The sequence below is a fragment of the Hyposmocoma kahamanoa genome, unplaced genomic scaffold, assembly GCF_003589595.1.
Source record: "Hyposmocoma kahamanoa isolate Upper Pololo Valley unplaced genomic scaffold, ASM358959v1 210, whole genome shotgun sequence".
In the NCBI taxonomy this organism is placed as follows: domain Eukaryota; kingdom Metazoa; phylum Arthropoda; class Insecta; order Lepidoptera; family Cosmopterigidae; genus Hyposmocoma; species Hyposmocoma kahamanoa.
The window spans coordinates 11,639,394-11,661,416 of NW_020653731.1; the positions used below are offsets into that span (position 1 = coordinate 11,639,394).

At 36.5% G+C, this 22,023-nt stretch overlaps 1 protein-coding gene across 1 annotated transcript in view; it reads right to left on the reverse strand.

The window, feature by feature from the left end:
* The window catches only part of LOC113227373 (3'-5' RNA helicase YTHDC2-like), a 38,764-nt gene extending 21,136 nt beyond the window's left edge, over positions 1 to 17,628 (reverse strand). The window contains exons 1-9 of the mRNA XM_026460268.1: positions 17,431 to 17,628; positions 15,524 to 15,679; positions 14,145 to 14,256; positions 12,607 to 12,827; positions 12,126 to 12,215; positions 9,350 to 9,400; positions 7,566 to 7,704; positions 1,053 to 1,248; positions 166 to 283 (exon numbers count right to left, since the gene is read on the reverse strand). Of these exons, the coding sequence (XP_026316053.1) occupies positions 166 to 283; positions 1,053 to 1,248; positions 7,566 to 7,704; positions 9,350 to 9,400; positions 12,126 to 12,215; positions 12,607 to 12,827; positions 14,145 to 14,256; positions 15,524 to 15,679; positions 17,431 to 17,536 (1,189 nt within the window). The 5' untranslated portion in view covers positions 17,537 to 17,628. The remainder of the gene's footprint in view (positions 1 to 165; positions 284 to 1,052; positions 1,249 to 7,565; positions 7,705 to 9,349; positions 9,401 to 12,125; positions 12,216 to 12,606; positions 12,828 to 14,144; positions 14,257 to 15,523; positions 15,680 to 17,430) is intronic.
* Between the last annotated feature and the right edge of the window lie 4,395 nt (positions 17,629 to 22,023).

Here is a 22,023-nt window from a genome sequence, read left to right on the forward strand (position 1 = left end):
TTATTTCTCTCGTGAGTTTGGGTGTAATTTGTGGTTGACTATGTGTGGTCCATGGCACCCGCCACACAGGTATTCCCTAGTGCGGGGCTATGAGTGTGTTGCCTTATTATTGTTGCGTTATTATTCTCTATCAATATTCAAATAAAAAAAAACACACAGTTGTACCTGGGTTAGTCTGCAACCGTTTAAGCAGAACTCCAGAAGTGCAGAACAGTACAGATCCGACCGGCGGACGAGGTGGATTTGAATTCAGGCGCACTTGATAGCCTATCGAGTCACCCACCTGGAATTAATATTTACACTAGGTTAAAATTCAAATGGAGATTATGCGATGTATGTATAATCAATGTATGCCGTACACTGCGCGCAGCCTTAAAGAAAGAGGCAAACGAGTAGACGAGCCACTTGATGGGAGGTGGTCATGGTCGCCCATGGGTATTTATTTGCAACATCAGATGAGCTGCCTATACGTTGCTTGCCTTTGAGAGCCCTGTAAACACGCTTTTTGAAGAACTCCATGTCATAGCCAAAGGAGATACTTCAGGAGAAAGATCATTCCACATCTTGCAGGTTCGAGGCAGGTTCTCCTGCCCAGAGATGCGAGCAATACTCCATGTGGGGCAGTACTTGTGTTTTATATAAAAAAAGTCGGTGACCTGGTGAGAAGTACTGCTTCGCTCTATTGAGCAATCAGAGCTTTTTTGAAGCCAGTTTGGCTTTGCTCTCCAAATGACTCCTGAACTGGACTTCGTTCGTGATGTCGACTTCAAGTATCCCAATACTCATAGAGATGGTAAGGGCAGTATTCTGGAACTTTGGCGCTATCACAAATGGGTTTCTTTTTGCGGTAAACGCGCACGCTTTTGTCTTTGCGAAGTTAAATTTGACAAGATTCCGTCGGTCCCATTCTGAGACCGGCCAGCTTGGACACGTACAAGCCGCGGTGGTACGTTCGTACAGGGTGAACATACTAGTCTTATTACACTATAGTCATTAAACTAATATCCTCTCTTTCTTCGAAACCCGTGTTTGGTAGCAGGATGTATACCCACATCTTCTCCTAACTCGCTGGCAACTCTTTCAGCTAATCCGATGGCTGCAACTCTTCTCGGTTCCGAGACTATGGCGGTTGTGCCTGCGCTGCAATGTCTCAAGATGGCGGCCGGCACTCGAGTTGATTTACCGCACCCTGCTGCTCCTACTATTATAGCTACACGACTGCAGTCTAGCATTTTTGCTATCTCATCTCTGTTGACAAAAAAAAAATTAATTAATATGTGACATAGGGTACTTTCTTATATTTGGGTACTCGTGTAAACGAAACAGGGAAAATCATATTGAAATAAACACACTGTATCGTTAAGTGATGAGTATGAAACAGGGACGGAGCCGAAAAAGGATCAATCATTAAAAACGATGACCATTTAGATGTTTTTCTTGTTGCTTTTGCAAATTCAAAATGATAATTTAAATGCCTTATTTTAGTCGATATCGGTAGTCTCGTGTGCCACATCGAGATACTTCCGACACTTCTCGCTTTCGGCTTTCACGAGACCTATTATTATTATGCGCCCGTCAACAAAGCGTAACCTACTTTCGTCACGCGAAAGTTTGGCACGAAATTTAATTGACTCTCGGTTTCGTTACACGTCACGATGACGTCAGGTACAGCACAATGACGCTCATACGTCACATGACGTATTTGCGACGTAGTGATGCACTGAAAGCGAGAGTTGCACTTTCGATATCTTTTGGAAGGCTTTCCATTTCGTTAGATGTGACGTTCTATGTCGTAGTGCAGAGTGAGAGGAATTATAAATGTTGCATAAAGATTATGAAAGCGTTGTATTATGAAATTGGTGACGGGAAACGTGGAAGTGAATTTTAGTCTCTTTTGGAAGTAATGAGAAATTGAGCCGGAAACGAGGGAGCTTTTCTTATGAAGATTCGTAATTAATTTACTGGTGAAAACACAGGTTGTATAGATGATACGTAAAAAAAAATAAGTATAGTACACCATCTTGAGAATGATAGTTGCCAGGTCTGATTGCCCATATATTACCGTTTGGTACACTTCAATCAAGTACACCAATATTATATGCCATAGATTGCTTTAAATTATATATTATTATACGCCTTTACAGGGTCTATGTTTGTATGAGACACATTTTTATGTGCTGTCCATAATGCAATTAAATAAATAAAAAAATCATTATCATCCTGTTCATTAAAAATAATAAGCATTTATTTCGGACCTGAATAATAACTAAAGCCAACTAGGGAGACCCTGTGTCGCGGGTGCCATTGACACACACATAGACAACCACAAATTACACCCAAACTTACGAGAGAAATAAATGTAGGCCATACAAATATTTCTTCCGGGCCGGGAATGGAACCCGGGACCTCTGCGTGGCAGTCCGCACTCACATTAATTTTAAAATTAAACCTAGTCTTCGTCATCCTAAAACCTTTGTGTTTATCGAAATAATACATCCTTTTATAACCCCATGACTAGAATGTGCCGAACCTACAATGATTTACTAATATCAGTATCTGGAGGTCACACTGATGTTTTCGACAACAATCTTTGAAGATTTGGTACCAATCTCCTCCAATATTTCAACTCGACTTCTCATTAGCACTGCCAAATTAATATCTATGTTCGTCTTTAGTCGCATTAGTTTATAATCTCACTTTTCCCTCTTTTTTTCCTTCCTTATGCAAATATATTTACACTTCGCATAATAACGCTGTATGTACAAGTATTAGGTCTACATTCTAGATTAAGACTCTAAATTGTATCTCAAACATGTTCCACTGAATGTAAACTGTTTTGCACATCCAATAAAAAAAAAATAAGTAAAAAGTAAAATGGATGATTGATTTTTAATTTTTTTTTATTAACCCTAGAATAAGTTCACATCTTTGTATCTGCTAAGTCTGTTGTTACTGGAAATAAATGTGTTATTATTATTTCGTTCAAACGTATTTCGACGAATTTTTTTTTTAAATAGCTTAAAGGCAAGCACTCTCGCTCACTCACAGGCTATCTAAATTTTCGGCAACGGTTTCACTTCTGTAAAGCAGGTCACCATCCGCGTATTGGGGTCACCGCGCCTCTCTCCGAAGCAGTTTGGGAGCAAGTTTCGGCTGTCAAGGTAGAATTTTGTTTGATGTTTTAGGGTATGAAAGTGCTATTTTTCATTGTTGATACAGAAAGTATTCTAAAAAAAATAATAAAAAACCAAATTCTTATCACTTTTGTGTGTTGTGTACAGTTGTCTTCTTTTTATTTAGTGCATGGGTGGGCAAATTTTTTTTTATTAGGGGCCAATAGCAAAAATGCATTTCCTTTTGAAATATTTTTAATTATTATAATATTGTCTATTGTTAAGTAATTTTGTGAGTATGTAACAAAAGTATGTTATTTTGCACGTCGATATCAACATATAAAAACATACATAAAGGATCCTTTACAATGGAAATAAATAATTTTCCATTTCTCTTCCTGCTTACTATGCTCGACGATTTATACATAAAATATTAGTAACGTAAGACACAACTAGACATCTTTTTTAATGTAAGGAACATGCTATATCTTAAACCACTGTGCATTCCTAAATCTTTCTGTTATAACATGAAAGAAGAGGAAGTTTTAAGAAACTTTGCTCTAGACACAATCAAAATTGGAGCAGACTGTAAAAAGTTATAGACAGATTGAAAAAAAATAAAATCGTATTTTGGCTCTACTGAAAAACCGTGGTTTGTCCCTTACATAAATAGATAAAATTGAAATAAGCGCGCGCTATTGGCTGTCTCAATCAGATCTAATTTAGAAGGCCAATAGCGCGTTAATTTCAATTTTATCGCGCGCGTCGCGACTATTATGCGTAGACATGCTACAGGGGCTGGTATCGATATATTAAGAAGGGCTATGCAGGGACACTGGTGTACCGAATCAGTACACTTGTTTTTTATAATATCAAGTGACGGGACGAACAAGTCGTGTGTCTGGTGGTAAGCGACACGCCTGTCCATAACAGTTGCAGTGCCGCTCAGAGCTTTAAATCGCGAGCTCTACCGCTACCAAAACTACTACTTATGGATATCGATTTGCCCTAAACTGATCAGAAAAGGCTTTACGTGTAATAAGGGCAACAAAGGCGTTCGTTTCGCGTTGTAGGTACGAGCGGAAACGAAAAGAGCATGCATGGCCATTTCGCTCTTATGGTATATACATATATGAAGGTTTTTCCGATTCCTCGTTAATAATTGTTTTGATTTCTTTATAGAATTGGCGTACTTTGTAATTGCAAAATTTTTATTATATTTGCGTAGTAGGTACATGTATATGTGTATATGTATGTATACTGGCCTCGTAACGAAAAAAGGCGCAACTATGTGTACTTTACACATTGACTTACAATTATATGGACGTCGGGTCCGCGCTAAAGTGTCCGAACTTATAGGGCGTTAAAACCGTGTACAGAGCGTCATTCACGCTTTAGTCTTCGTTTGTTCGACTGACAGCGAAGCAAGCAAAATTAGACAGTACTGCGATGACATTACAATTTAAATTCAACGTTTTAGCTTTTTCATATTCCTTTACATGTCACTACGTTTAAATAGGTTGACTTGGGACATTTTTTTCGTGGTTTTTGTATTAGACCCGTCGGCGTCGTCCATTTGTTTGTAAGTCAAAGACTTTACACGACAGTTGTGCCCTTTTTCGTTCCGAGGGCAGTAGTAGTAGTATTTGTATACCAGTGAAGAAAATTATTTATTTTACTATATACATATATACTTATAATGTTTTTTCATTACCAACGTCTGAACAAAAATTCAACTATCAAACGAGGTTATTCAAATAAATGTCAAGGTCACGATTCGGGGTTACGTTACCCACTCCACTCGCCCCCTGGTGACCTCAAATTTACAAGGTCAGATAATAGGGGCATGCTCCCATTCGAGGACACGGGACGGCTATGTAGGACATGAAACAAGGTTTGTAGGACTCGGTACGCGATCTGGATTTTATCTGTTCAAGGTCACCTTGTTATAAGTAGTATGAACTGATATGGATTGTGTGTTGTGTGTTATTGATTTACGCGTGATTTTCGGTAACTTATGGGATACAAATTTTGAAATGTATTGTAACTTTTCTTTTTAATCGACCTCAAAAAAAAGGAGGTTCTTATTTCGACTGTGTTTTTTTTTGTATGTACGCGATAACAATGACGATAGCTGGCCCTGCAGGCAATTTATGTGAACTGAGTTTGATTCTTTTTTTGTTGCAAAGATGGTACCTCAGGATTAATCCTATTTAAATTTTATAAAAATATTCCACCTCTAAGGGTGGCAAACTAGGGGATGAATGGCATTAGAGGCTGTTTTCAGTACTTTATACTGAGATTGTTTCATGTTGTTTTTAATAAGGCCTGTTACACTTGGTTGTCAATTTAGTAGCAGTAGAGCTCTTTGCAATTACTTACTCAGCTTACAAATTACTGGCACATGGGTCTTGTCAACTTATGTCTCAGGGTGACGGGCGCAGTGGCAGTGCCCTACAGAGCTTTGCGATTTAAAGCTCTGAGTGGCACTGCAACTGTTATGGACAGGCGTGTAGCTTACCATCAGGCGCACGACTTGTTGGGCCCGTCACTTGACATATTTAAAAAAATTAGGCGTTGTAATGTCAATCCCTGTGGATTATTCTACTCTGGGGGTGTCGCCTTTAAGTGAGAGGCAAGACCTCACACATGAACACAGAAACATAGTAAGTAAATATTAGACATCATTATATACCAACGTATATGATCTGACCAACCTCTGATCCCAAAGTAAGTAACTAAAGCACTTGTGCTATGGTAATCGGAAACAACGGCGGCAACATAAACACCTAGACCCGAGATCCACATGTCCGTATTTTACATAAGTTGTTTTCGAGAGTTATCACGAATCGTCTCGCTCGCAGGTTTGACGACTTCCAACCTCCCGAACAAGCCGGTTTCCGAAAGGGTTTTAGTACCATAGACCACATCCATACGCTGCGGCAGGTTATACAGAAGAACGAAGAGTATAACCAGCCACTTTGCTTAGCGTTTGTGGACTATGAGAAGGCCTATAATTCGATCGAGACCGGGCGGTGCTGCAGTCTCTCCAAAGGTGCCAAGTTGACTATAGGTATGTCGAGGTGTTAAGGTACTTATACAAAAACGCCACTATGAAAGTCCGATTACAGGATCAGAGATGGATAGGATTAGAATCCTATCCATCTGCAACGAGGCGCGAGACAGGGAGACGTGGTATCTCCGAAACTATTCACAGCTGCGTTGGAGGATATAGGCTCAAGGTCACTCAGCGGTCAATGAAGAGAGCGATGCTCGGTATTTCCCTACGTGATAGAATCAGAAACGGGGAAATCTGTAGGAGAACTAAGGTAACCGACACAGCTCGAAGAATTGCTCGGCTGAAGTGGCAGTGGGCGAGGCACATAGCTAGGCAAACCGATGGCCGTTGGGGCGGAAAGGTTCTTCAATGGCGACTGCGCACCGGACGACGCTCAGTGGGTAGGCCCATCAGATGCACCGACGATCTGGTAAAGGTCGCGGGAAGCCGATGGATGCGGGCAGCGCAGGATCGATTGTCGTGGAGATCGTTGGAGGAGGCCTATGCCCACCAGTGGGCGTCGTATGGCTGAATGATGATGATGATGATGATGTCCATATTTAAATTTCTTGCAAATGGGATGTTTTCGTAATAAGAGGTTTACTTGATGGTTCTATGGACCTAGCGATTTCTTGGAAGCAATGGTCGGAAAAAGGTGTTCCACATATAGGTATAGTTATATGTATGGATGTAGCCACTAGGAGCGACATATAGTTTTTAAAACACTAAATGTTAATTAATGACTGTTTTAACTTGATGGTTATTAGATTAGTCTAGTTTACTTACCACGGCAATAAAAAATACATGAATAAAATATTTTAGGACCTTGCCTAGGTTAAGGTACCGATAATAAAAAGTGGGTAAGTACAATAAAAACAAAGTAGAACGGTAGAACACAGAAAGAAATGATTCGAAAGCAGTTTGCTTGAATCTCGATTACATACATTAAAAGTCAAATAATTGAAAATAAGTATAATTTTTCTTACATTAGGCAGGATTTTGAATATTTAAAATCTCATATTTCGTTGATCACAACCTATCAAGTTAAATTCTTAGGAATTGATGGCACAAAGAATCGAAAATAAATACTTCTACTAAGATATTATAGTAAAAACACTAGATGAAACACTTAACTTTTTTCGTGTTTTGGTAATGAAAATAACGATAATTTATTGTCGTATTTTTACATCCATCCACTGAACAATAATTACGCGATTTCAACATTGCGACGATTTTTCTTAAGAAACATCCAGTATAACCATTCAGATGTGCGTGCAACACCCCCTGCGCTTGCGCCGACGTCGGCGCACTCGGCGGTAAGCACTTATCGCGTAACCTTCAGCGAGCAACGCAGCCCTGCCCCTGTTCCAGAAAATATCAAAAACAATACTTACCCATATGCATCAATAAGCAACGGTGTCAAATGCTTGTTGTATTTAATAAATTTGCCCTGAAGCTCTCTATGTCGCCTCATTATATCGGTTATTGAAGGTGGCGTTATTCTCTTGCCGTAGACGGGGTGAGGTTTTGTCTCTATCAAAAAATATGTCGGTCAATAAATTACATAATAATAATAATAATGTGTAGGGGGTGCACGAAAGGAGCCTTACCGCAATGACGTACTATTTATATAGTGTTCGGGAGTCTTGCCACAATGACTACTATATTTAATTTTATAGTTACACAGCCACCGAAACCATGAATTTATTGCAAACTAAATTTCCCGATTGCATAATTTCACGAAATTCGGCCGTTAAGTGGCCAGCCCGATCTTATGTTTTAACACCACTGGATCATTTTTTATAGACAGTCTATACGGACTTACGGAGCCAATCGAATCGATTGCAGCCCTAAAACTCAAAATTCGTGAAGTGATTAACGAACTAGACCCACCATTTTGTCAAAAAGTGATTAAAAACTTTGATGAAAGAATCGACATCTGTAATAGAGGTCGTGGTGGACATTTATCAGATATTAGATTTTTCATTCATAATTGCCGAACCTTACTTTTTTTAATACAATAAAAATTTGAATCATTGCCATCTAAATTTATTGTTTTATTTTGATTTACAAAACAAAGTTCCTGTTGAAAAACCCTTTATTTGGAGGGAATAAAACACTCGTTGGCTCAGCCGTGGATATCACGGGTGACGTGACTGGATGACGAGGAGACGGGTTCGATTCCAGGTAGAACCCAAATTGGACTGAAATTGTCACCTAATTATTAATTTCTGAAGTGTAATCACGGTTTTCTAAACAAGTTTATAAGTTACTATAATTATGAAATAAAAATTTACAACACGTAGAAATATAATATTATTTTCCGGGTCCCAATCTAGGGTTATTCCCTGTACTATGAATACCAGAGCAACACAATTCACTCCGGGGCATAATCCAAAACACCGACACTAAAAGCAATTCAGAGTCGACACTATCTCAGCTCGAATTAAAATATTTCCAGTACTAATACGGTTCATTATGCTTGGGTAGAACGGTAGGGACTTTGGCTTTATTTCAGAATTAATTTTTTTTCAAAGGAAATTAAAACCATTTGAAAAATGTATATCATATACTATACGTGTTCTATTTAGTTCAGTTGATATAAAAAAAATCATTGGTATACGTATACGGTATATTTTTTCAAAGTGGTTGATTCGACACTTACACTGTTATTCGGAACCAACCAAAGCCATTTGAGGTTGTATAGAGTCGTAAGAAAATTGAGACCTTTTTTTATCCTGCGCCCAGTGCTAACCGTTGGTCCAACCAAGGTCGCCGTAGTAATAAAATATTTTAACTTATACTACCTACATTTTTAAACTAAACGGATATAGTAAACTTTTTTTTTATTAATAATTCTGGCTTAGATACAAGTCCTTTGAGCCATGTCTTCGTTTAATTATTTTTCTGTAAATATGGCCGCCACAAAGAGGATAGGCAATTTGAGGCGGCGTGCTTGGATTGACTCGGGATTCCTTAGAACGGGCCGATACGGGTATTTTAGTTCGAGATTCGTATAATTTCGCGTTTTAATCTTCGATTGAGGCACAATAGTACTATCCTATTCCACTTTAAACTAGATTTCACAAAATAATTGAAAGTCAAAATAAAAACGACACTTTTCCCTCCAAAAGGCCCAGAGCGAATCATATAGTTAACTAGCACAACATATACATACCATAGACATTGACTACTTCTTTTTCACCATCTTCGCTCTCTGAATACTCATCTGTAAATAAAAAGTTTATAAGAACTGGCGGAGGTTTATATTACTGAGATAACAGCTAAATAAGAGCTAGTTTAAAAAAAAACAAAAAAATTATATCCTTTAACGGAGACCAGCCTATAACCATCGACAAATCTTATAAAACTAATAATGGACTTCAGGCATTGACATACAGCGACATTGGTTTCTAATTGTATATATAGGGTAACATTTCAGTTTAAATTTCAGGCTGACTTCCGAGCTAGACACTTAAACCCATGGGCGTAAACTGCAGGCGCCTCCTTGAATGGGGATGTTAGCCAGTGGTTTGTTGATTTTAAAAATAGTAATAAAACAAACAAGAAAAAATGTTGACAAATTTAAAACAGAATTGGACGTAGTTAAACCAAAATGATCCAATGCACATCCAGTCACTTTCGAGATATGACAGTTTGAAGTTGAAGTGTTTCTCACTCTTGTTTTATTTTCAAAACTTATAATCTCAAGATAACTCCAGAGATATTTATTCATGTTTATATCATTGACTTACAAATAAATGGACGTCGGGTCTAATACAAAAACCACGAAAAAAATGTCCCAAGTCAACCTATTTAAACGTAGTGACATGTAAAGGAATATGAAAAAGCTAAAACGTTGAATTTAAATTGTAATGTCATCGCAGTATCGCGCTGTCAGTCGAACAAATGATGACTAAAGCGGAGATTGACGCTCTGTATACGATTTTAACGCCTTACAAGTTCGGACACTATTTAGCGCGGACCCGACGTCCATATAATTGTAAGTCAATGGTTAATATGTTTGATTTTTTTTGCTGATCTAAGAGGTTAGACTTTAGGAACCGCTTAATACATATAACTCATTTTTTGATAACTTTGTGGATTGGATACTTTTTGCCTAACTACATCCAATTAATAAAGAAAAGGGAATACGAATGACATACGAATTGTTTTCTAAATACTCCTGGCGTAACAATCGGCGAGTATCTTACACCGATTGAAAAATCTTTTCACCACAATGGCAAACATATCTCATACACAGTCCATTATGGCGGTTACTTGTGGCGCTATCAGCGTGACTAAATTCTAGGCCGCGACAATATAGTGTATGCCATCGATATGATAGAAATAAAAAAAATATATAAATAAACTATTTAAGTATAACTGTATTAGCCTAAGCCTAATAAGGCCTTAAACCTGTAAAATTACCTTCATGCAGAAAAGTGTTTTTGTAATGGCGATAATTTAGAACAATTTACCGAAAGTACTAAGGCCTGAGAAAAACCTTACGCTATTTAAAAAACAATTAAATAAGTTATTGACTAATAAAATGTACTAACAGTGTCAGAATTTTTAAATGATAAATCCCTAAATTAATTGTCAAATTTTTGACATTTGTATGTACCTTTTGACGTTATATATATATTATTTTTTTATATCTAGTTACCATTAAAACTGACCCATATAACTATCGTCGTGTTTAAATTTATATATTACTGACTAATTGAACGCGTTTGTCTCTACGGTTTACTCCCTCAAGATGTCCCTCGTCCAACAAACATAAAATGCATCCTCGAGATGTTTAAAATTAAAGAAAAAAGTTTTGGCAATTAACCAATTAAAATTGTAAAATTTTTCCCTTTTTTTCCTTTATCCTTGCTTTTTATTATTTATTTTCATTTTTTTTACCCTGTCTACAACTACATAGCGTGCATTAATTCATTAGTTTACCTAAAAAATTTACTAACAGCCATGATTTATTAGGCTATGCTTTGTTGTTCTGTGATGTTGCAGCCTGTGTGCTTTTAGATAAACCAGCTTCGAGTCTCACAGACAGCAGTAATGATCAAAATTATATTTGAAATAAACCCATTCCTCCCGTGTAGAGGCTACCTGTCGACGTGACTGAATTGTGAAAGACAGAACAAGCCACTAATAAATGAAGAAGAAGAAGACTTATTAAATCCATATGTGCACGCCCATGTAATATTATTGAGGAAGAAATATGTTACACCTGGTATAGTCGGTCGAAGTGCTATATCATACATTCACTCACATGAGTGAATATATGATATATCTTCAATATTTTTATACCTAATGTTTGGCCGGACACAGAAACTATTCTTATTTTGTACATGTCATCTTTTAAACAACCTGCGTTTTCGAAAATAAATGATTTTGTGACAGACGTTTGTTTCCATCACAGTTTTTGTTTCCGCGGCTTTGTAGGAGAAAAAAGTTCACTATAAATATGCAAGTATTTATTTTACTTATGGCACTCATGACAAACATTTAGTACAGAGTTGCAATCGAAAACGTGCTGGTAAAACGTGTGCTAGCGCCATGTTTTTTTTTTCAACCCGATCTTTGGCGAAGAGTCGCGACGCGAGCCGAAGGAAGAGTTTTTCCCTTCCTTCCTAGGTGGCGTCACCATGCGTGGAATACTAAGGTGGGAGATTTCCCGAGTTATAAATTATTATTATTAAGTATTCGCTGCAAAGTATAACAAAAATACACGCACTTTCACTACTAAATAGAGCCAATTCTATTTGCCGAGGCGTTGACATCAACTTTAGCCCCCGTCGAATTCTCTCACAGTTGTAACAATTTTTTCTGATGTAAATCAGCCTGAAATGTTGGTTTGTTTGAAAAAAAATTTGGATGTAAATCGTGTATCAAATTTATATTTCCAATTTACGATCTGTTTCATACAATACAGTCTAAATACGCACCTTCCTCGTCTAAAGTGGAATCTTTAGCCAAAGGCATGGGTGAGCCAAAGCCTATTTCCGTGGCACTGAAGGTCCTCTTGTAAATGTTACCTGGAATATAAAAAATACTGTAACAGACCTTACATTCAAATTCTAATTCACATTATCTTAATTTCAATGTGTCATCGGAACTAAAAAACGCACAAGTAACATTTTTTATCAAAATTGATTTACAGATGGCAACATTAAGATATACATAGACGAATCTTGTTCCGTTGCACCGGAGGCAATATTCGAACAAAAGTGAAAAAAGCGAAATTTGTATTTATTCGTACAACCCATTTTTTGAATTTCAGTAACTTAGTGATTTAAGATACGAGTTTGAGAAAATAATACGATATGGCAAATCATTATTTGTTTATATGTTTAGCGTAATGAAAACCCCTTGGGTGCAATGCAGTACTGTTAATACTCTGCATATAAGAATAAAAATAATACCTACTTATCTCCTCCTCATATGCACTCCACAATTTCTCAATACGCTCCACAGACTTATCACTGAGAGATACACATATGGATTCTTCCATTTTTTCCTTTAGTTCAGTTATATCTTCTTTCTTAAATATTGGTTGTCCTCTATAGTCTATATGCTTGTTTTGAACTAGATAGATTAGTGCTTGGATAGCCGCTTTCTCTGCCGCCAGCCGTTTCGAAATTGCTGTACTGCAAAAGTAAGATTTTTTATATTTAAGCTTAAGGTCTCGCAGGATTAAGGCCTCCCCCAGCTTGCACTCCTATGCAGTCTGCGAACAATCGGTGGTGTCTTGCAGGTCACATACAATACATGGCCTACACCGCCACGAATACATGACATCTTCCCTCACTTATAGTCCCGTCTTTATTGACGACGGAGTAAAATGACATTTATAGGGTTGCCAGTTTTCATAAAATTTTAAATAGTAACATTTTGCCAAAAATGACAGAATTGTGAATGTTACGACGTTGTAATGATTATTCATTGTGTTATTGTCTTCTTTATTCTTATTTTGACAGTACTACTAGTATCGAGATCAATATTTATTCACATATATTTTAACAAGAAAAGCCGAATTTGATTATTTATTTTGAATTAAAGTGACAGCTTTAAAATATGTCTTCTCTTTGTATTTTTCATAAACAGAGTTCAAAATACAGTGTATGTATGTATGAACTTAAAAAAATTGACAATTCAAATGAACTTGTGCTCAGTAATTGGATGAATAATGAGTTGTGGATGATTCAAATGAAACATGTTCAGCTGTTTATTACATAAGCGTCACCAATATTCAGTCGACACCCGATAGAATATTTATCGGCAATCACTAGCTGCTCGCAAGGGGCAACACTTGCGCCAATGAACTGTCATTTTACTCCGTCTTCAAAAAAGACAGACTGTAGCTCGCGTGATTTAGGTCAGATTATTTAAACATTGTGTCAGACAACCCCATCAATTGCCTGGTCTCAAACTAGGGACCTCCCTGTACTAGAGTACCAGAGCAACGGAATTCGCTCAGGGGCACTTCACAAAACACCCAGACCGGAACCAATTTAGAAAAGTTCATTTCCCAAATTATGGTCCTGCTGGGCATCGAACCAGGGACCTCCGCATGTACCGTCCACATTGTAAACTGTTAGACCACTGAGGTTGTTCATAAACAAGAGTTCTGAGTGATTAGGTTAGATGTTTAAAATCGACTGTGAACTGCCAACCGGTACTATCTCAATTTTCACATCTGGTTTATTAAATAAAAATACGTAGTGTATATATGTACGTTTTATTTAATAAACCAGATGCTATATAAATGACGCAAACAATGTTTTTCTTCACTTGTCAAGTAGTCCAAAATTGATATAGTACTGATTGCCAGTTCACAGTCACCATGTACTTGATGGATGTATATTACTTACCCCACAAAGTTAATCATTTCAGGCCAAACAAAAGCATAAGTACAAGTCCAGTCACTGGATACAATTTTATTTTTTTTACTTTTCTTTGTATTTATATTAACATTTTGCTTATAATGTATGCTGAGGATATTTTCCGGCATTTTTGCTACGAACTCATTGATTGTCACTCGTGGTTGCGGAAACAGCTCTGTTATTTTTTTAAATACTGTAATTGTAATAAAAAAGATTTCAGTATATGAAGACAATAAACCAGAGACTAGCTACTAAATAATCTCCCGTTAAGTAACTGTACGAAAGCATCTAATTTGGACTCCATTTTTGGGGATGGTTATGCCAATATTAAGTAGAACTAGGAGCTCTTTGATTTCAATATACATAATTTTACTAATAACATAAGCCGAAATAAACACATTGTGTGTGTTCATAGAGGAAGTAAATTAGAATATTATTTGTTTTCTATTTTGACAATTGTTATTAAGAACATTCTACCATCTTAGCAGTTAAAATCACAATGCTATCTTGGTGTGCTTAGTATATCAATATAAAGTGCTGTTTTGTATAAGTAAAACACGAAAATTTTATTTATTTATTTATTTATTTATAGCCTTTATTGCTGATAACCTACTAACTTATCTAACATATTGTATGACATGCGTACTTATTATATTTTACTTATTTATTATTACTCAACTTGTTTACTCGGTACCTTCAGCTTATCCTAAGACATACGCCTCTTCCAGAGATTTCCATTTCTCCCTATCATATAAATGGAAAACACGAAAATACCTAAGTTCTATTTCCGATCGCACCAATTTAGTGATCAAGAGTGTAAATTGTTTCTTACATAGGTGATCCGAGTAGTGCCCAGAATCGATTACCCTTTTTTAACCGACTTAAAAAAAAGGAGTAGGTTCTCAATTCGACTATATTTATTTGTATGTACGTTACGCGGTGACTTTGTCATTTGTGAACCGATTTTGATGATTCTTTTTGTTGGAAAGAGGGTACCTCGGTAGTGGTCGCATTTAAATCTGAAGGAAATATTCCTCCTAAGGGTGAGAAAGTAGGGGATGAATCTGGTTTTGCACACTTTCCGGTAAACAATTTCACTAAAACTTGGCAAATAGAAGTAATTCCACGAACTTTTGAGGTCGGTTTTTTCGTACTCTGTACTTTTTAACCTCATTGCACAGGGAAAGCTAGTTTCTTAAGAGATAGTCATAATCAGTCATAATCTTTATTGCATCAATGTTGTAGTACATGGTGTTCTAGAGCTAGTGACGGTTCTCAAACAGTAGCCCTGTAAGGGCATTGCAATAACATAAGAATAAAATTTAAAATGTCAAAATGAAATGAATTTAGTAAATTAAGAAATTAATAAATGGAATACATAAATGTCTGATATTTAAGATCAGGTGATAGTTTGTCCAGTAGACAAGTGTAGCATACATATTAATAATTTTATTTTTTACCTTTATTGTCATGTTCTTTCTTAGTCTGTGCAGCTTCTTTGTCTAATGATCCTTTAGTACAATATGGTCTATGCAGAGTGCGCAAAGTATATGGATAACATAAATTGTGTCTTAATTTCTTCAATTCTTCATTTTGGGTTTGGCTTGATGAATAACCTGGAAAAATCAAGATTGCAACTTTTAGACATACACTCAGTCACCAATCAACACTCAGTCAACGATCAGTCTGATTTTCAACAGGATATAAAAAATTGTGACATTCAAAATAAAATAATTAAAGTTCAGAAATTGAAGACAGCACCCTTCTTGTAGCTAAATTACTACGTCCATAAACAAATGGTATGTAAACACAACACAACACCAACCTTTCACTCTATTTTATTTCTTTTTTTATAATATCAAGTGATGGGATATAATAACAGCTGTAGTGCAGATGAACTCTTTCACAAGGTGCTCTACAGTTGCTAATACTCTACTATTCCATAAAATATTTTTAAAAGAACTATACAACTTATAAGAAAAAAACTGTAATGCAAATACTGTAATGGACAATAGTTCATATTTTGTTCTACCTAGTGCTTATTTTGACCATGTGATGTGAATGACTGTAGATTGAGTACCATTGGCAAGGGCTCCGCATCACATGATTTCCCATATTATATAGGCTTGTACATAGGCATACATAGGCTTGGCCATGAAATTTATGCTGTGACTTTAAAATGAAGATCATTTTATTTCTTATCAGTATTTTGATGCTAAAGGCATTAGTTTTAGAAGTGTATATGACTCTTCACTCAGACAGAGGCCCTAGCCGAGCACTTGGGGGTTGCCAAATAAGAGGATCAAACTACAATCAATTACATACAAATTTTGAACACGTTCACGGACAGTGAGTCACCCACTTTTGACACTAAAAAATTGTATGACTTTTTGAGAATGTCATAGCAGCCTCATCAGATCACGCTTACATTAATGAAAGTGTCAATAGACACTGTAGCATTCTATAACAGTTGACTGATATAGCACTTATGCCGACCGGCACAAAGTGACAAAAGGTTATCAGCGTGTGAAAATAAATTTGCTTACACTTATCACCTCATCGGCGCACTTGCCGCACGACTGAAAAAATCTCATACAAAGATGGATTCTACAGCATTTGTGTCATAATTGGGGAGATGGCTTAACAAATTTTGTTTGTGCGCAAAAATCATCCTATACAACAGTAAGCGTCTTTGATTGAGTATTAAATGTCACAGTAAAGCTTGATCAATAGTAATTTGCTATGGTAAAGAGTTTTCTTCAGCATTTCTGCCCAAGAAAGGCAGACGAACTTCACACAATATAGCATTTGTGTCACAGTGCAGTAGGCAAATCAGGTCTCGGGTTTGATTCCCGGGCCAGGAAAGATATTTGTATGACTTACATTTATTTTTCTCATGAGTTTGGGTGTCATTTGTAGTTATCTACCTGTGTGTGTGTGTGTGTATATATGGCACCTAAGGGCTATGAGTGTGTACAGGAAAAACAGTGTATGGTATGTAATTTGAAATGGAATGTCACAACAACGGATCTTAAATTCTAATCCCAAAAATTCATGGTATGATTGCATAATCACCGCTCATGGATCGCGTGCTATGGCTTAACACATACCCCACAGTTCCGCGGTATACAGGCTTTAGTGCATAGCACAAGAGCAGTAATCTGACTAAGTGCATAAATATAGTAGCTGAAATGTAGACAGCAGTGGAAATGCAGTCGAAACTGACTAAGCCAATAAGAGATGCGATTACCAATATTGAAAATACCAACCAGTAAAATAAATTCATGAACAAATTTTGATATTAATATCAAGTTTAAAGACTACAACACAATGTGATATATAGGTTATGTTTACATGTTATACTTACAGCTGTAATACTTGAAGTTATCGTATTTATGTTTAAAATTATAATTTGGTAGCAAGTACTTTGTGTAAAAACTAATTCGGTTAACAATTATTCTTCTGCAAAACATTGTTTTTGAAGTTTTACACAACTTCGATAACAATTTTTTTACACGATTTAGATTTTAATTATTATTTTTTATTTACTTAACGCGATCAACTGGGCCGAACTGCAGGTGAATCATTATTAAAATTTATAAAAATAAATACTTGTATAGGGGAATTCCCTATTCTACATTGATGAAAATCTTGCAAAAATTCGAATTAAGTTGTGTACTTGGTGTAACTGTCAACGTCATTGCCAGCTGTCAGTTCAGTCAGTGTCATCAGTGGAAGGTTTTTTTATTGGCTATGTATTACTGTAATTTTAGTCAAGACAAAGTACCTAGATACATAAAGACTTGGCGATTTTTAATACAATTACGCGCTTAAATTAACCCTAACTTACAGCGGCTCGTGAATAGAGATTAAATAGTTCACAGGCTACAGAACCCCTCTGTGTTTTTTTCTATATACTATTGATAATGTGGTTTATATAAACTACTTTATTTCCAAGCACGAGATTCGATTACTGATTAGAGCGACATCTCTAGTCAGCAATGATAGCTGTAAAGGTACATTTCTGAACGTAGAAATACATTTCTGACAGGCATAAAAAGTCAATAAAAACCAAAAACACAGATCTACAAAAAGCACATAGAACAATTCGTAGGGTCCGATGGTTCGTTGTTCGTTCCGTGGATTACTTGGCACAGCTTAAGTAGTATCTCTATCTAATTTGTGGGCACAGCGTCTGGCTCTGTTTGCTAAAATACGTTCAGTTTGAATCCAACTGGATCGAAGGATTTTTTCCAAGTGTTCGTTTTTTGATAATAATAATTAAAGTAAGTTATTTTTTACCGATTTTCGAGGTTTTATGCGAGTGATTTTTTAAATTTACACGACCATAACGTACAGCAAAGCGAAAATGGCGGACTAAACTCAAGTACCTATGCGTATACCTATTTTCACACGTGACACGCTCAGTAAAGCACTTGTATCTACTGTTTAGATTGTTTTGTGGATCTTATCTTTACGGACGCGGGGTAGGTATTCGTACCAATAACATTAAAAGCAGGTAAGAAATCATTTGGACCTTTGCCGTTGTTAAAATCACGGTAATCTATACTTAGTTAGTAAAAAAAATCTGCGTTACCTACTGACGTTGACCACAGATCTGCAAGCGCCCGGATTTTAACCCGTGCTTTGTTAACGCCGGGTTTTATGTCGGGTTAAAATCCATTACCGCTCGAAATCAAGGGCAAAAGCTATTTACTACTTTATTGCTTTCTGATCATCGGCATTCTGATTATCTAGGTGATTCGATTTGCCTTTCTATTTCATCGCTTCCGTCGAAAATCGCATTGAAATAATCCATTAAAAAAATCGTTAGATCATAAGCACTCGAATCGATTTTCATAAAAATGTAATCGTAATGTGCATCCTTGGTAGTGAGAATCTACAAGATTAGAATGCAATCCCCCAAAGTAATCTGAGTCCCGGTATTTGCGGGATTGTAAGTTTCTGATCCCACGGAATCCTAATATTTGCTAGATCCTGTAGAACGCTGAAAGATTTCGAGAAAAAAATTGAATTCCCGATAGACTCTGTGTATATAGAAATCTGTTAGAAAAGTTAACTTTACTTAATTGGTTCGGGGTGGGTGCTTCGGGAGACACCATTGTTTCTAAACTATGCGTTGTAGCTTGTGATTAATTCTATAAGAGGTGCATTTTTTCGGTAAATATGAATATTGGGACGTCAAACACGGAATTTAGGGGTGATAATTTAATCTCGAAATAATAAAATACACATGATGAGTGATGAAAGAATTGATGGGGTATTATTTGCTGACCAACGACTTAGGTTAACGACCTATTAAAAGTACAAAGTTTTTGCCCTGAGTATCTACCAGTACTTGCCCCCAAATAGCTGTTTTATGACCTAGGGTTGACAGCACAGACTTTTCAAGCAAATTTTGTCATTGAATAACTCAGAAACTATTACACTTAGAGCAAAAAGACTTTCAGTACAATTACTACCCATTTATGACGTCACAGTTTTCAGCTTTGTGGGTTTTTGTTGGGTTCCACCCTGTGTATTAATAATATTTTATTGCGTTTATAGCAAGTGACTGCGACCGCCAGTCTATTTAATACAATTAAATTCAAATGACGTTATAAATCGTTCTTAATACAGTCACTCTTCACATATATGTAAAATCGATAACATCTTAATTTGTATTAGCATATAATGACGTCATTGTCACATCATTATATTACTGACCCTACACCGTAGTAAATTAATATATGTGTATAAAAATTAAAGTTGTTTGTTTGTCTTGTGTGCATTCCATTATTTTTTTGATAAAATTTTCGCGAGTTCTTGTTTCAAGCCCACAATTGCAAGATTTCTGAAGTGTTAGGTTCCAGTGATAGGCACGGGTCTCCTCTACCAGCGTCTTCTAGCAAACCGTGCCAGACGCTATGCCAACTAAGACATGGAATGAACCAGCGAACCACACGAATTTTTCTATGTGCTTGTTCTCAGATCTTTGTATCTGGTTTTTAACGACCTTTTATCTAAGAGAAATCTGTGAAAGTATTTCGTCACCCAGTTAGGCACCTTTGCAGCTACCAGCCCTGGTTTAACAAGACGCTATTCACTGTAATTAAGTGTTTTATTGAAAGTCAGGATGTATGGTTTCACTACCATGACACTCAATTATTTTTTGCGAAATTATTTTTTTGTTTTGCTATCTGATATTTTTCTAGCTGTACCTATTTGGCAGTAGTAAGTTCAATCGTGTAAGTCCCTCCCTTCTTGCTTTTCGCATCGAACTGGTATTTACTTTAGCGCTTGTTACCGCAGAGAGTTATCGCCATTTAGAGCGATTTATTAGAATATTTTTATTTTTGTATGAAAATTAAATCCGATAAATTTTTAAAAGTCATGGAAATAAAGTCGTCTCAGGTCCTGCAAGGACCGGAAGGAGGGAGGAGGAGGAAAGAAGGAGGAAGGAAGGAAGGAAGGAGGTTGTTAGTACCTATTTTGCAAATAACTCGGTGTACAACTTTGTGTAAAAGTTAATAGTGTATTATACAGTATACCTACCTTCTAAACAGCAGGTCAAACTACCAAAAATGTAATTAATAATATATTTTAGTAATATTTTTTATAGTTCGAACTTAATATACTACATCTAAAGTTTATTTACGATTTTATTACAATGCAATAGACTCCAAGGTTGTAATTCAAATGTAACAAGTTATACAAATTGAAAATTCTAACGATTGCTTTTTATGTATCGTAAAATCAAGGTAAAACAATACTATTTTTTAATAATAAAGAACAGTCGGGCGCGTTATAGAAAGAAATCGCCGACCGATTGTAATTTAAAATAGAAAACTTTCCGAGGAATAATCGCCGCGAAATCTCATGATTATGGACCACGGACTGGTTCGAAACATAATATAACGAGCAAAAATTCGATTTAAATACGTGAGTTATCTTTAAGTGTAGTTAATTAGTATGATTATTACAGTAAAATTACATCTGAAGACGACGCGGTTGTAGTCGGTCGACAGCAAACCGTCCCATAGGGTGGAAGCGGCCGCCATGCAGCCTTACAGAGATTGGTTTATAGGGTTTCCATTACAAATCGGCTGTCCCACATAACTGGAACCAGTTGCGTGCCCCTCTGGGTTTCGAGTCCGATACTATACCCTTTTTTATGAAGGATTTTGCAGTTGGTCGCTGATGGCCTTGACACCCGACAAAAGGGCAAGCTGCAGGCTTTTAACCCGTGATACCATACTCAAAGTACCTCGCTAATCCTAAAATATTTATGTTAATACTTTGCGTGCGTGCTTCAGGATACAGGTAATGCCATCTGAGCCGTGTTCTGCATAAATGAGTTAACCCACAAAATGACAGTTTCGAGATTGGCAACTTTTCGTCATTACTCATTTAAATAATTTACAATTATATATCAAACTAATTGTAAAGGAGTAAGCATTACGATCAGTTAATTATTTTTTTAAGTTAATAAACTTACAATTAGTAATTAAATAAAAATGGTTTATGCCATAATAAATTCGAATTTCGATATATCAAAAAATTAATACTATAAGTGTCATGGGTGGTTAACACATTACGTAACAAAGTACGTATAAAATGTCACTTGTGAATCAGTGTTTTTTTTTAATAATCAATCACCCTTCTTCCTTGACCCGTAAATCTTAATGGCTAATCCGAATAAACACTGCAGACTGTTGTGTGACGATTGTGTACGTGCACAATCGGGGGTGCACGAAAGGAGCCTCCCCGCACGATGTACCATTCCTTACTTTTACGTGTACATCCGCAATTTGATCGAGACATGTGTATCGAGGGTCTAGTTCTTCCCACGTTTAAATCTAGTAGCATCCATCCTTTCTACATGACGACATAATCTTTAAGTACACGATGTTCTCTTAGGGGAGACCGGGACTGGTAGTTCCCGGGGTAAGTTGTTCTC